At 47.5% G+C, this 15,459-nt stretch overlaps 2 protein-coding genes across 16 annotated transcripts in view; one reads left to right on the top strand and one right to left on the bottom strand.

The window, feature by feature from the left end:
- CCDC148 (coiled-coil domain containing 148) overlaps nt 1–14,864 on the top strand; it is a 60,329-nt gene extending 45,465 nt beyond the window's left edge. For 6 of the 13 annotated variants that reach the window (XM_064661817.1, XM_064661813.1, XM_064661815.1 and 3 more), the window contains 3 exons: nt 1,037–1,155; nt 6,190–6,330; nt 7,062–7,588. In XM_064661817.1, coding sequence (XP_064517887.1) covers nt 1,037–1,155; nt 6,190–6,330; nt 7,062–7,563 — 762 coding nt within the window. In that variant the 3' untranslated portion in view covers nt 7,564–7,588. Of the gene's footprint in view, nt 1–1,036; nt 1,156–3,960; nt 4,079–6,189; nt 6,331–7,061; nt 7,589–8,052 lie in introns of those variants that run through there. The other 7 variants (XR_010432076.1, XR_010432075.1, XR_010432074.1 and 4 more) reach the window with 7 other exon arrangements.
- UPP2 (uridine phosphorylase 2) overlaps nt 9,555–15,459 on the bottom strand; it is a 29,123-nt gene continuing 23,218 nt past the window's right edge. For 2 of the 3 annotated variants that reach the window (XM_064661837.1, XM_064661836.1), the window contains 4 exons: nt 13,082–13,196; nt 11,873–12,082; nt 10,867–11,013; nt 9,555–10,418 (listed from right to left, as the gene is read on the bottom strand). In XM_064661837.1, the coding sequence (XP_064517907.1) occupies nt 10,258–10,418; nt 10,867–11,013; nt 11,873–12,082; nt 13,082–13,196 (633 nt within the window). In that variant the 3' untranslated portion in view covers nt 9,555–10,257. Of the gene's footprint in view, nt 10,419–10,866; nt 11,014–11,872; nt 12,143–13,081; nt 13,197–15,459 lie in introns of all 3 variants that reach the window. The other variant, XM_064661838.1, reaches the window with a different exon arrangement.

The following is a 15,459-nucleotide window of genomic DNA, read 5'->3' as shown; positions in this document are numbered from 1 at the left end:
GATGCTCCAGGGCTGGAGCCCCTCTGCTCTGGAGCCAGGCTGGGAGAGCTGGGGGGGTTCCCCTGGAGAAGAGAAGGCTCCAGGGAGACCTGAGAGCCCCTGGCAGGGCCTAAAGGGGCTCCAGGAGAGCTGGAGAGGGACTGGGGACAAGGCATGGAGGGACAGGACACAGGGAATGGCTTCCCACTGCCAGAGGGCAGGGAGAGATGGGATGCCAGGAAGATACTAAATATTCTATGATTATATGATATTGGCAGTGCTGGGTTAATGGTTTGATTCAATGATCTTTTCTAATGTGAATGATTTTGTGATTTGCAAAGTATGTCATGGCAAGACAGGAATTACAAGCTTGCTACAAATTCTACCAGTTGTCTTTGAAGAATTGCCGTGGTTTTAGGAACAGGATCCTGTAGAATTTGTTAAAATTAAAAATTTAGCGTTTCACTTTGGCAATATCTACTTTAAGCCCCTGTTTCTCCTTTTGCATCCAAACCCCCTCATCTTTTCAGATAAGCTTCCCTGCTCAGGTTTCAGAGTCTTCCTTGAGGCCTTTCTTTCCCACTCAGCTTTGGAAAAGCTCCAGACTTACGTGAGGAACACTCAAGTGCTGCCTCCTGTTCCTCAGTGGATCTCCACCTCAGCACAGTGAGCTGGGCTGGCCTGAGCCAGCCCTTTGGGCCAACCCAGGATGCTCTAACTCAAGGAACATTCACTCGTGTGAGCAGCACAGTTGAGGGGTTTGATGGCAGAGTAGGAAGGCGGGGAGCAATTGGAAGTGGTAGTCTTCAGATTGTGGTGGAAAAATATGTGCAAATTAGTGTCCACAGTCTAATTTTACTACTTTTGTGGGGGCTGCACACCCTCTTGCTCTCATAGTAAATCTTCTGTTAACTTGTAGTGCTCTCAAATAGAAATTTTATTCTAAAAAGATCAAAATTGGAGTTTCTGACTTAATGCCTTTCTCGGTTTCTTTATTGTCACTGCCTTGGCTTGGGAATGAGTGTTGACTTGTTTGCTGTATTTGCTCAAACTCTAGCTGAAAAAATACTGGGCTGAGAAACAGCTCAAGTGGCAAGAACAGGAGGAGAGAGATCTACAACGTCTGGAGGAATTGAGAAGATTAATGGCTGAACAAGCGGCTAAAGACAGAGAAAGGTAAAAGAAATTAAATGTGAATACCTATGGTATTAATAGGAGCTTCTTATAATCCAATTTGTTTTGATCTTCCAGCTTTCTAAACTAGAATAAACTGAGATAAGTAACTTTTTTCTTCCTGTTTGGCAATTACCCCAATCTATACACTAAGGTCGCATCATGATTGTATCCTGGATGCAATTTATTTGGTATTTCAAACTAATTAATATCCATCAAAGATTTTACACCTTTGTAAGCATTAAACTTGGAATCATGACAGGGTGCACACATTAAACCCAGCTCCCCTGGTGATTTTTTTTAATTGTAGCTGAGTAATGAGACCACCTACTTTCCCACTTTGCAAAATGATTTATAATCAGATTTGGTTTGTTTAAGGGGCAAGTGAAAGAAGCTCATTCAGCACTTAACAGCCTCAAAGATATTAATTATTATCTTAGAGAGTCCTGAACTGCTCATCTAGTTGTAGATGCTCTTTACCTGTTTAATGGGATTTTGGACTTGAGCCTGCTCACACTTGAATTGCCAAGTCTTTGTTGCACAATGTGGCCTTTAATGGCCTGTTGAAGAAATGCTGGATTTCACAGGGGAATCCCTCTGCCAGAGGAACACAACCCTGGAAAGCAGACTGGTTATAACTGCCCCCAAAGCACAGCCTGTCTCTTTTACATGGAGGTAACCACCAAGTTGTGGGGACCAGAAATGCAATTAAAATAGGATTTGAGTGCCATTGGCATTTGAATATTAAACTTGGTCTTAAGCATTCTGTGGGAAACAGTGCTTCAGTCTTATTTTGCTAGGACACCTGGCTGACAGCTAAATTTAAATGTTTGTATTCTTATGCTACAGATGTATCTCTACCTTTCCTTAAACATACCTGCAGTGATTTTAGCTCATGGGAGAAGAAACATGTGTTTGAATTACAGAATTTTCAGCAGAACTGATCAGGGAAAAGTGATTTTTCTTTAAACCTGTGGATTGCACTCTGCCATAGTGCTGGGAATGTTCTTTCTTGTGCTAATAAATGTTGCAGAATAAGATACAAGGAAATGGCACAGTTCTTTGAGGAATGCAGAGGGGAAATAATCCCCCCTTCAGGCTATTGTGAATCAGAAGCCAGTAAATACTCAGCATTATGTTACCCAGAACTGACCTACTGTACCAAATAAAGCATTTGATTGTGCAGAGCTCAGGTACACATGTGGCAGGGTGGTGTCCTGGTGCAGCAGAGTTTCAGTCTCAGTTCAGATGGTCTCAGGCTAACAGGACCCTCCCCAGGAGCAGCAGTCACTGCATCGTGGTACCAAGCCCTGCTCTGCCCCGCTCTGCCTGGCTGGGGTTTGGCAGTCACTGGGGATCACTTGGACCACTTCAAACTGGCTATGGAAAGGCAACAGAATGTCTCAGTTTAGCATTGCTTTACATTCCTGCATGCAGGAAACTGCTGCAGGCCAGACAGAGTGTGTGGGTTAGACCTGGCCAGGTGCCCCCCAGTCTTCTCTCTTGGCCATGCACAAAAGCTTCCAGAGTACTGAATTTTGTGTTTGGTAGCTCTGGAGTGTTTTAGAAGATGTATCACAGTAGTCAGCTCAAGCAGAATGAGAGGGTTTCAATATAATGTAATTTTTGTCATTTTTCAGAGAAATATTAGTATCTGCTTTTTATTAAATTTTCTCCATGTAAAAAGCAGATTAGGTTTTTCCCTCTGGGACAGAATGACCCCTGAGGGCTACTGCTGCAGCATTTCCTCTGCCTGGCCTCCTGCAGTGGCTACAGTGAGAAACTGGAAGCCTCTCTGGGGCACCCTCAGGCAGCTTCCTGCCACCCTCTTGGGACAAATTTGTTTGTCCTGCTAATTGTGATTGGATTATTGGCACAGAGGTCTTTGCTAGCCACCAACAGAACTGAAGGTGTAGTTCTGATTTTTGCAGCTTATGGCACAAGTTATAAGTGTGCCATATAAGTATAGTAAGCTCCTTTGAGTTTACTAAAATTTGGAGAGTAAGAAAATAACAATACATGTTTTAGTGTAGTTGAAGCAGCTCATTCATCTCAATTTCTCTAGAGGCGAGTTCAAATTTGAAGGGCAAAAGAAGGATAACTCTCCAAATGCAAAGCATGGCATTGGCAACTCCTGTATAAAGACTAAAAGTGAGGTACCAACAAATACCTACAGCTCCATAAGGAACAGAGTCTGGCAGTGGCCTGAGGGTCATCAGGGAATGTGCCTGTGCTGGTGCTGTAGGGCATATTGCCCCTACTGTGAAAGGGGGAGCAGGGCAGTGGTAAAGTTCTGGAGTTACTGGTGTGAACCTCCACCTTTTTCCTTTGGAAGAAGGGTGTAATTCTCAAGTCTTCTTGCTCCTTCCAGTAACAAGATTGGGAGTGAGATGTTGCTTTTAATGGAAAGGGTTATAGGAAAGATTTCTTCTGCCATACACAGATGTGAGAGAACATTTCTTCTTGGCAAAGAAAATGGGGGAGAAAAAAAAGAGTACCAGGACTATATAAAGCACACTAGAGAAAATCTGCAGTCTAGACATCTGAAAGGTTAGCCAAGTTGTTCCAAAAAACAACCAACCAACTACAACCCACTCAAAAGCAAATCAAAAAATATAACTGCCTAAACCCCAAAAACCCAAACAAAAAACTCCGAAAAAGAGAATACATTCAAATGAAAAGTCATTCTGCACTGAGGTGTTTGCACATCAGGTGGATATAGAAAACGTCAGGGTGGTTTTCAACACAAACACCAACAGAGACATTTCAAGCTGCCCTTGCCCAGCGCTTCCCTCTGTGTGCTGGCAGGGTGCAGTTCCGACGGGGGCTGCTGGAGAAGCGGCTGCTGGAGAGAAAGGAGCAGGTCCTGCTGCGGGCCCGGGAGGAGGAGGAGAGAGAGAAGCGCCTGGAAATGCTCCGGCAGCAGGTGGGTCGGCCCGGGCTGCAGTGATCTCACACCCAGGGTACAAACACTGTCAGAGCACTGCGAGATAGAAGGAACCATCTTTCCAAAGCAAATAAACGAACGAGTTCAAACGCACTCCTGGTCTGACTAACAGTAATTCTGTTGTGTTATAAATCCTCGTGCTCTGTGCCTCTGACAACAGGTACATTATGACATTAAATTGCACTGTAGAAGCTTTTGGTATCTAAAAGGAGAAAGAGAGGGGTTTTTCTAGGTTGGATGTCATTTCTCTTCCTTGACTTTTATTTTTTTTTTATTTTAATAATCTTAAGTCTTCCCTGAGCCTTAGGCAAGATTTATAAGTAATTTTGATTGTTTTTAAATTCTGGAAGCTTACACTTCTTGGATGACTCTTCTTCAGAGATATTTAACTCCGTGAAACTTTTGCACATTATTTCTTAAGGGACATTCCAGAAAATTCATGCTAATGCTTGCTAATGTCATAGTAAATGTAGTGCTGGTAAATGTAGTAAATGTAGTTGGTTTTTTCTGCTGCTGACTTCTGAAGGAGTAATTTTACTTTCATTTACATTTTTCTATCTAATCTCCTTGTTTTTTCCTCAGAAGATTAGTAGGAAAAAGCTAGAGTTCACATTCTGTACACTATAGGAGCCAAAGGAAAATAGGGAGGGGGAAAAGGTGCTCTTCAACCCCCTTTTTTTCATTTGTGATAATTTAAACAGCATTGAAGCAGCAGCTTTTTCCCCAGGACTACCCTTGGTTAAAAATCTGATGTTTGGTGCAGCCTTGACCTCCCCCTCAGTGGACCATCCCAGTGAAACCCTTCCTTAATCCCTCAGGGGGTGTTGGTGGCCTCACAAGTGCTTTCACTTGGTAGTAGGGTGTGCAAAGTCAGGAGGAAAATAAAATATCACAGAGGCCAAATACTCTGAGCCACCTTCTGTGGAGAGCTGAGCAGAATGAGAATAGACAAACCTCAGGGATCCTTGGTATCCTTTTGGTAGTTTTTTAAACTGTTGAACTTGAGCACATTTCCAGTCAGTATTGCTTTATTTTTAAAAATCTGATTCAATTACATATTTTGCAGTGTTATTTTAGGTTATCAAAGCATTTTTAATAATAACTCTCTTGAATCTTTTCCAAGTTCCTGGTTGAGTTTTATTATCATTTGCATCAGGTTTTACATGAGGCTGGTTGGGAGTCATGATCTGTTGAGCTCTGCCCACTGACTCAATTCTCTTGCCAGAGTAGAAAACACTTCTAGAACAGCCTTTGCCCAGAATGGGGAAGTTCCCACTTTGTTACACTTTTCTAACCAACATTTATTCTCTGTTTCACACTAATGAAATGAATTCATAAAGTATGTGCCTTTTTTGTATGTGGGGGAAAAAGGTTTTTTAGTAAAGTCATCCAGCCAGCCTGTAGATTTTGGCAGGCTGTAAATACAAAGATGACATTTCATTAAAGAGATGGGCAAAAAAATTATCGTACAAAATTTAAGCTGTTTTTTCCTGGTTTTAGTCATTCAGATAGGGTTCTGACTTTAATTATTTTGTTCATGCATCTTTCTGTATTTTTCCAAAGTAGTATTAGCCTGTATCTAAATGTTTTAACACAAAGAAAGTAAGCAATGAAAGAAGATTGATTCTGGCACAATACAGTGTCTGAGAGTCTTTGATACTGATCTAGCTCCAGGAAATTACACAGTTAAAGCAGATGCACTTCACAAAAAAAACAGAGTTATGTTATTTGGGGCATATCACTCAATGTTGTTGCCCATGACTCTGTAAAAATTGGGAACTACCAACCTGAAAGTTTGGACTTCCTGGAATTGTGGGAATTGCAGAATTGTGGGTATTGCAGAATTGTGAGGTTCTGGGTCTTTGTGGTGACTGTCTTGGGACACTGGAGCTCATGTCAGGCTCTGCTGGAGAGCCCAGGGTGCTGTTGCTTCTCTCATGGCCTTGTTGGGCCCAGGCTGGGACCCTACACACTGTTACAGTGCAAAGGCAGTGAATGATCATGTTCTCAAAGGGTGTGTTACTGATAAAAGCCTGTTCTCACCTTGGCTCTACACAGAGGGAATGTTATTTTCACGTCCTGTGTTTCAGGTTGCTGTTGTTGCAAAATCAGACCCAGCCAGAGCAGTGGCTGATACGGTGGCATCGAGGGCCCGGGTGGGCATCGGAGCCAACCAGGAGTTTGAGCTGCAGCAGCCTCTGTTCAGGCTGCACACGTACAGTGAGGAGCAGGTGAGTGGCTGTGATCCTGTGTGAGCTATTGTGGGCACAGATGTCTTAACAGTGTATCCTAAATAGCACCATGGGCAGTGGAATACAGACTGATGTGGGTAAGATAAAAACATCAGGAGTGACAGGTGGGGCAATGTCTCCAGAAAGAGGCTTACAAATTTTGTCAATTAACCTTCTGACAAATTTCAGAAGTAATTTCCCTGGGATTAATTGTCATTCTGACAAATGGAAGTGGCACTGCCATGTAAGCACAAGGCAACAGTGTGAGAAAAGTCATAAAGGCGTTTGAAGCACTTGGATTCCATAGGAACAACCAGGAAGGGACTGGATTGTGTGCTACACTCAGGGCTGTGTGCACAGGGAACATGAGGAAAGGCAGCAGCTCCTCAGGGAGCAGCTGGATTAAAAGTCACTTGGTTCCTCACCTACACTCTCAGTTTTGCTGAGGAAAGGCAACCAGGGCTCGTTGGTTTGTGATCATATTGTGTGATTGTGATTATGAATATTCAGAAGGATAATATCAGGATATGGACAGTGAGATAAGGCTTGCTCACTGTAAAGCTTCTCTGTTTTGAAGGTTTTATTTTATGACCATAATTTTCTGACTGTCTTTTGAAAGCTTTTTAAACATGTACATCCACAGATACCCTGTAAGATGCACCGGGTGTGTGTATGTATGGGGAAGGTGGTGCTTGGTTTCTGTTGATCATTGCTATGGTTTATTTTACCAGGTCATTTCTGACCCCAGACTCCGTGTCGAGCTCGCTCTCCGAGAAGCTGGACTGCATAAAACACTTTATGCAAGAGAGATTTTGCCAAAAATTCCTCCACCAAAGCTTCCAAGAAGAGACATGGAATCTACAGCTTTTGAAGTGTAGACCACCTCTTGTCTCAGGAGCAGAGGAGCTTCAGGGGTGCAGACCTTTAATAAATTCCCTTTGGTTGTGTCATAGAACTGCTCAGTTCCCTGTGTGTGCAGCCATTCAAACCCTGCTGAGCCTTTCTCCCAGTGCCTGCTGCAGGTTTGGGGAGCTGGGGGTGGGCTGGTGCAGTGTCAGTGTCCATGTCCCTTTTAACTGGGAGCTGGGACACCTGTACACGAGGACTCCTACACACAGCACAGGCCAATCTGATGTGCAGCACCTGGAGCAGGAACTCTTGGGTTTCAACTGGCAGCAGAAATCCAAAATAGCTTTGCACTGCAGTTACTTTAGATTATATTACGTTACATGAATAAATCCCACAGTTTTCATTCCAAGTTTCTTGAGAATTTGATCTTTTAATTATAAAATCTTCATTACCATGCATGTTTCTAATATTCTTTGATTATTATAAGAAGAAACTTAAACCTTTGTCTATATTTAGAAGCCAATTTGCTGCATCATATTTACTGCAAGCCAGTCATGCAATTTCATATTGCAGATTAGTCTTTCAGTATAAATTATAAATTAGAATTAGAGCTGGGATCTTTATTTTGGAGCTGACATTACTGAATATGATTCTATTAACTGAAAGGGAAATTGATGTTATTTCCTTTTGTAATTGATTATGTTTTCAAGCCTTACATAAAGATAGCATAAAATGATTGTAAACAAGTTACAAATTAGCACTTTGACCAGAAATTTCTAAGGATGATGAATATCAGAAAGATCTGAACATCCCCACTTGTGTCTCTGGGCAATTATGGGAACTTCATTAATGTGGTGCTGTAATGCCTTACAGGTGTCAGTGTGTCACATCTGAGTTCTGCAGAGACAGGTGTGTCCAGTTTTCACCCCTCAGACTGAGAACTCTGCTGGCAAAGCCCTCCCAGCCTGAGTGCAGCCTCAGGGCACAGCGTTGGGACCTGCTGGAGACCCCAAGGTGGGTGCCAGAGGGGGGCAGCTGGTGTGACAGACCCCCTGAGTGAGCACAGGGCCGGGCCAGGAGCAGCATCACCCGGGATGGCAGCTGGGGTATTTAGTGGGGAAATGCTGCAGAGCCTGCCCTGAGCCGTGGGAGCTGCCTTGTCTGGGCTCAGCTTCTGTGGCTTTGGGCTAAAATTACAACTCCGTGTATTTGTGCTTTTTATTTTGGTATCTCCTTTGGGCTAACTTGTTATTTTTAAAACACACTTGACCAGCCTCACAACTGGCTGGATGTTCCTGTGGGGAGACCAGCAGTGCTTTGCTGTGAGGAACAGACTGGCTGCAGGACAATTCCCAGAAAGGGATCATCCCAAACCTATGGCAGTTGATTATTTTTTTCCTTGCCTTTAAAAGCAGATCTAAAAGATAATTTCAGTGGTGCAAAATCTTTTGAGATCCAAGTCCAGTATTCCTTTTCCTTGAGAGGTTTTAAATTACTTTCACAAAGAGCTTGAAGGTACATTGCTGTTAGTATGGGAGTTTCTGAAGTGGACTTTGAACTTGGCAGGAGTGAGTTGGAATAGTAGGTTGGATTGCATAGTAAGTGACTGGAGGAATGTGTTTCTATTCTGGGAAGAGACTCGCTCCTGTCCTGGGATTTCTTCTCTGTCATATTAATATTAGAGCCTAAAAACAGCCATCTTGGAATGGAAACCAGGAACCAGTCTCCTTTTCTTGTATAAAGTGGAATTTGCTTTTTCATGGCACCAGTTTTCATGATATCATAGAATCATCAGAGAATCCCAAAATGGTTTGGGTTGAAAGGGACCTTAAAGCCCATTCAGTTCCACCCACCCTTCCACGAGGCCGGGCTGATCCAGGCCCCATCCAGCCTGGCCTTGAACACTTTCTGTAAGTTATCCTGCAAGTTCCCTGTAAGTACCCTGTAAGTTACTGTTCCAAATTGATTTGGAAGCAAGCTTGTTAGTGAACCTTAAGAACTGAAAGTGATTTTGTGGGAATTCTTCAGGCTATAGGGGACCCTCTGTGAACAACCCCTCCACTCCACCCAGGTGCAGTTCAGTCTCTTCCAGCTTGTGGAGACACTTGCAGATGATTTGCTGGATGTAAAAGATGCAGTTATGTAAAATCAGGTCAAGGTTATGTCAGCACTATGTGCTCCTCATCCCACTACCTCACAAGGGTCTCTGTGCCCAAACCTGCCCACCCTATGACAGGCTGCTCCTGTTCAGCCAGAGACGGCCTCTCGTGCTTAAACTCTGGCACCTGCCAGTTTGTCACATCTTTAAATACTGTGGGAATGAAAGTCTGAACAGCCTCTGTAACAGCAGTAACAATAATGGTTACAAGTACTGATTAATTTTGGATGTCATTTACTTAGGCTTTGGCTTTATGCCCAAAGCAAAGGGATCTCCTTCCTACAGGATCACCGTGGACAGGAGTGACCTTAACAGGACAGTCCTTTACGATGAGTGGAGCTGGGAGTGAGGAACCTGCAGCTCAGTAACACAACCTGCAGCTCAGTAACACAGCCTTGTTTTCTGTGCAAATTTTGGCTAGAGCTGCTGTCCTCGAGTGTGCATGTGTGTCAGAGCCATTCTAGCTGTGCTGGAGGTTGGAGCTGTCCTTGGGTGTGCACGTGTGTCATTCCAGCTGTGCTGGAGGTTGGAGCTGTCCTTGGGTGTGCACGTGTGTCATTCCAGCTGTGCTGGAGGTTGGAGCTGTCCTTGGACATGCACATGTGTCGGAGCCATTGCAGCCGAGCTGGAGGCCTGCAGCTCCTGCACAGCAGTGTCCGTAGGGTGCGGCCGCTCCCCTCGGCTGTGGAGGGCTCTCTGCCGTGGGAGTGCGGCGTGGCCGAGTGTCTTTGCCGTTTCCCAGAGCAGGGGCCGTGCTGTGGCCGAGTCTCTTTGCCGTTTCCCAGAGCAGGGGCCGTGCTGTGGCCGAGTCTCTTTGCCATTTCCCAGAGCAGGGGCCGTGCTGTGGCCGAGTGTCTTTGCCATTTCCCAGAGCAGGGGCCGTGCTGTGGCAGGCCGTGCCCGTGCCGTGGTCAGTGGGGTCAGTGCTGGGATCGGCCCGCGGGGCCCAGCCCCAGCCGCTGGCGGATGAAGGCGGCAATCAGGCGCTGGGGCCGCTGCTGGTACTCCCACAGCACCTCGTGGGATGCCCGGATCTGGTCCCCCTGCAGCCGGTCCAGGAGCGCCACGCAGACAACGGCGGCTGTGGAACACAGGGATGGATGGATGGATGGAGCACTGTCACCTCGCACCTGACCCCACATTTCACCCCCGGCACGGAGCAGGGTCCTGCCTCCCCGGGGCTCATGGCAAAGGGGCCAATGTGGCAGGACCCTGGGGAGCTGCTGGCCACGGCTCTGCTCTGCATCCACCCTCCACTCACTCGGGCTCTGCTCCAGCAAACCCTGGGGGTGGCTGCACCAGCATGGCCAGGATGTGTTTGTAGGGCCAGGAGAAGTGGGGGGGGATTAAGATTTGGTTTGTCCAATGTGTTCTCAGGCCTTGGGTTTTATTGAGCTACAAAGTTTGTTTTAGTGTCCTTTTCTAGTTCAAATTGTTAGGAATGTGTGTTTGGCCTTCTGGCACCAAACAGAACCCTTAGAGGGGGGTTAAGCGGGGTGCAGGGAGGAGATAGAATTGGCAGGACTCACCTTTGAGACCACACAGCCCACACAGGGCAGCGAATGCTGTGGACTCCATTTCAATGTTCCTTACACCAGCATCATAAGCTCTTCTCAAGTACTCCAACTTTTTTTCACTGGAAAAGGAGCACAGTGCACCGTCTAATCTCCCCTGACCTGGGAAGGAAGCAGAGAAGTGTCACTGTTGGGCCTGGGCAGGGTCACAGGCACAGGGCATAGGTGCAAACAGAAAGTCCAACAGTGCCCATGTTCTGTTGGAGGCCCATGAAGTTTTCCTTTGAGTAGCTGTTAACTCCTATTCCCCTCGATGTTGAAGCCAACATGACACATCTCTGTGCAGGGGGGAGAATGATGCAGGTTTCACCACAGGCAAAGGGCCAAGTCAGCCCATAGGTGTGAAGTGCAGGGGATGTTGTGCTCTCTGGGGACAAGCCATCCCCACTCCTGAGGTCCGTGGTGCACCTCAGCTGTGAGGGTAAATGCTTACCTGCAGCTGGGCTAACCTGGGACAGCACTTCAGTTTACTGCTCTTCCTACTTTAATCCTCTCAAATGGCTTTTTGTTTAAATAAAACATGGCCTTGAGCAATACACAGATGGCTGCATCTGCAAGCAGATCTAAGGATTTATAAATAGCGCTCAGATTATTAATTCTTCATTTATTACATTTCATCTACTCTGCAACCAGCATTTAGTTTTGCAGAGGAAAGGGTTCTAGAGTAACCAAAGTTTGTTTACGTAAATCTGACAGGCAGCCTGGCATTTTCCTGGAGTTGGTAGTTCTGAAGTGACAGTCTTGCTGTAGGCAACAGCGCGGTGGCAAACTCAGCAAGGTGCCAACAGAGGTACTGTGTGTTCTGAGGGTGCCCCTGCTCTGCCTGGGCCCTCACACATCAGGTGGGTCCATTCCTGCCACCCTCCTGGGGCTTGGGGACAGTGGGTAGTTCTGTCCAGGTAAGAATGCAAAGACTTGGTGTTACGTTTGGGGCGGGAAGGACAGACCAAGGTGGTTTTACCTTCGTAGAAGTCATAGGTGCACATGGTACGGCCGATGAGTGTGGGAAAGTCTGCCATCTCCCTGCTGCAGGCAAGCAGTTCCTCTGCCAGGTCCTTGTCCAGCTCGGAGCTCCGCACCACCACGTCCCCCAGCACCACCTGCTCGAAGCGCGGCTGGAACGAGGAGTCCACGGCCGTGTCCGTGATCACCACTGAGCCGGCCTCGATCCCTGGGCACAGGGAAACTGGGGCTAAGCCAGAGCTCGTAACACCTGTGACCTGCTGCCAAACTCCACCGTGACAGGAAAATATCAATACAGCTGCGTGGGACTGTGGGGCTGTTCTTTTTGGTGAGTAAAGCAGATGTCAGAGAATAATTGAAATTCATGCAGTAGCACAGATGTACAAGTAAAATGTACAGAATCAGCACAAGATGAGTGATTGTGAGAGTGTGCTGAGGGACAGGGTTTTAACTGCTTCTGGCTTGCAGAGATCATGTCCCTCCACCAGCTTGTGCAGGCATGAGCTGCAACACTCCTCTGCCCAGAGATCACAGATTTATTTGGGTTAGAAAAGCCATCTAAGATCATGAGGTACAACTGTTCCCCAGCACTGCCAAGGCCACCTCTAACCCATGTTCCCAAGTGCCACATCCACATGGCTTTTAAATCCCTCCAGAGGTGGGGACTCCACCACTGCCCTGGGCAGCTGTGCTAGGGCTAGACAGCCCTTTGCAGAATGAAATTTTTCCCTAATATCCAACTTAAACCTCCCTGGCACAAATTGAGGGCACCTCCTTTTGTCCTGTCCCTTGTTCTCTGGGAGCACAGCCTGACCTCCCCTCTGGCTGCACCCTCCTGCCAGGGAGTTGGAGAGAGTGAGAGGGTCAGCCCCAAGCCTCCTTTTCTCTCCAGCTCCCTCAGCCACTCCTGGTGCTCCAGCCCCTTCTCCAGCTCCATTCCCTTCTCTGGACACACTCCAGCCCCTCAGTATCTTTCTTGTCTTGAGGGCCCAGAACTGATCCCAGGATTGGAGGTGCCTCAGCAGTGCCAGCACAAGGGAACGGTCACTGCCTGGTCCTATTGCCACACCAGTGCTGGCACAAGCCAGGATACCACGGATATTTGGAGACCTGGCAAAATGCTAAAGCTCAGAACCGCATGACCTATTGCTGGAATTTTTTTTTGATAAAGCTGTTTTGCTCTGAAGGAAGACCACGAATCGCTCACCTAAGCCTCCCGAAGTACCGATGCGGATAATAGTGACGTCCCGGCATTTTGCATGGTGCAGCAGTTTGATCAGCTCATGAAGCATGATGGAAATGGAAGGGATGCCCATCCCATGCTGTTGGAAGGAGAGAAAAGAGAAATGTCAGTGCCTGTGAGGCTGCGGCAGGGGACAGGTACGTGACTGCCACAAACTCAGGGTTACGCTGTGGCCTCTTCCTCTGGTGATTGCAACAGCAATTTTTTTGAGGGGGAAGAGACATCTCAGGGTCTTTGTAGCCTGTCCAGGTGAAGTGCCTAACCCTGTTCTCCTCCCCTTGATGATTTAAAGGCTCTTCTCATCAGTAGAGAAGGTGTTCATCCCTGGGGACCCCGTGCAGGCGCACAAACGGTGCCTCTCCTTCAAGACAGGTCTCCACAAACATGTCCTAACAGCTGAATGCTCCAAGACCTTCCCCTTGCACTGCTGTCCTTATGCCATGTGCTGGCTCAGCTCTGTCATGTCTTGCTTGTGCTCTGGGAGTGGTGAATTTCAGCGAGGACGACCAGAGCCTCCACTTCTCCAGGTGCCCTCCAGCCTGTCCTCGCCCCACGCCAGAGCGTCTCCGCCACGTTGCTGGGCACCAAGGACGACAGGAGGGTTCGTGTCCCTCAGTAAGGACAGGTTTCAGGGTCAGGCATTTGCTGCGTGCCTTGCAGGCCACCTGTCCTGCTTCCTGCCCTGCCCTGGTGTCCCTCTGTCTCCAGCACTTGCCTGGCTGCCAGCTCCCCCCTGCTGGCACTGGCCAGTTCCCATCCTCCACGGAGAGTGCTGCCCTGCTCCCATCTCTGCTGCTGCTCCCCAGGGCTGGCAGATGTTCTGCAGGTCTGGAGCTGCTTCTGCCCAGCCCTCCCTCACTTGGTCATCTCTTTTCTGCTCTGTTGCTAGACTGATGTCCTTTCCTCAGCTTAACCTTTAAGAACAAAAGGTGTTTGATGCCATGGGGTTTGCTTTTTCTCCTGGAAAATGCCACACATTCTGTAGGTTTTGCTATCATGTTCAAAAACCTGAAGGAAGCACACGTGGAAGCTCCATTAATTAACTTACGCAGCCAGTATTTGTGTTGTTTTATCTCCTTTCTGTTGGCTGTGAGAGCAGTGCTCTGTTCTCCTTGTATCATGTTTTAAATATGAAACCCTTTTGCGTGTTGTTATTCTGGAACATCAGCCTGGGTTATTTGCCAATGCCTAAAAAATTTATTTTCATTGTAAATATTCAGAGCAGGAATCTGTGTTCCTGCCCCTGTATGTTTGAGCTCAGTTGTGTTTCTAAGCAACTTGCAGAAATGTGATGTTGGCAGCTGCTCCACACGATGCATCTCGGGGCGGCCGGAGCTCTGCCCTGTGTCCCCTTGCAGGGACAGGCCGAGGGCTCTGCCCTGGCCAAAGATGGTGCTGGTGCCCAGCCTTGAGCTCAGCAAGGGTTTGCTTCTGGCTGGGTCACCGCTGCTGCCAGGCTGAGGAACAGCGAATCTCGTGGGGATTCTTCCCTTTGGATCTGACCAGATTGATTCCCTCAGGCTTTTCCCTTGGTCAGGATTGGTTTGGTTTTTTCAGAGGGACCAAACGTGAGTGCTGTCGTGCGAGTGACTCCATCTCCTGTGAGTCACATTTCAGACTAATCTTGTGCCTGAAGAAATGACAGCAGGACTCTCCCAAACACAGCCTGTGTTTGCTTTTCCCTTTGTGCAGTGCCAAAAATCCTGCTCTGAAAGAGTAACTAATAATAAAGCAGGATTTTATTTTAGAGCTTGTGTCAATGTAATGCTCCCAGCAACATGTCATGGTTCATGGATGGTGGGAAGTGGTCTTTGCCTCTCAAACTGCCAGACCCAAGCTGAACAGAATGTGTGTGTCTGTTAATACGGCACTTTCCAAACGGAGCCTGCAGGGTGCCGAGGAATGTGATTCAAACAGAAGCAGCTTTGCCACGGCTGAGAGGTTGCACTGGTGGTAATGGCTGAACACTGAAAAGGGGGAAAAAATCTGCCAGTGAGCCTTGGGGGAGGCGGAGGCGTGGGAGGGACAGGTCCTGTCCCCGTGGCCGGAGCAGACAGGACCCCGCTGTCCGGTGCCGTGAGCCCCGCGGTGCGGCCCCGAGGGGAGCGGCGCAGAACTCACGCTGATGGAGATCAGCACAGAACTCACGCTGATGGAGACCAGCACAGAACTCACGCTGATGGAGACCAGCACAGAACTCACGCTGATGGAGACCAGCGCAGAACTCACGCTGATGGAGACCAGCGCAGAACTCACGCTGATGGAGACCAGCGCAGAACTCACGCTGATGGAGACCAGCGCAGAACTCACGCTGATGGAGACCAGCGCAGAACTCACGCTGA

This window comes from Pseudopipra pipra, chromosome 7 (assembly GCF_036250125.1).
Source record: "Pseudopipra pipra isolate bDixPip1 chromosome 7, bDixPip1.hap1, whole genome shotgun sequence".
In the NCBI taxonomy this organism is placed as follows: domain Eukaryota; kingdom Metazoa; phylum Chordata; class Aves; order Passeriformes; family Pipridae; genus Pseudopipra; species Pseudopipra pipra.
This window is presented reverse-complemented; position numbering and strand designations above follow the sequence as displayed.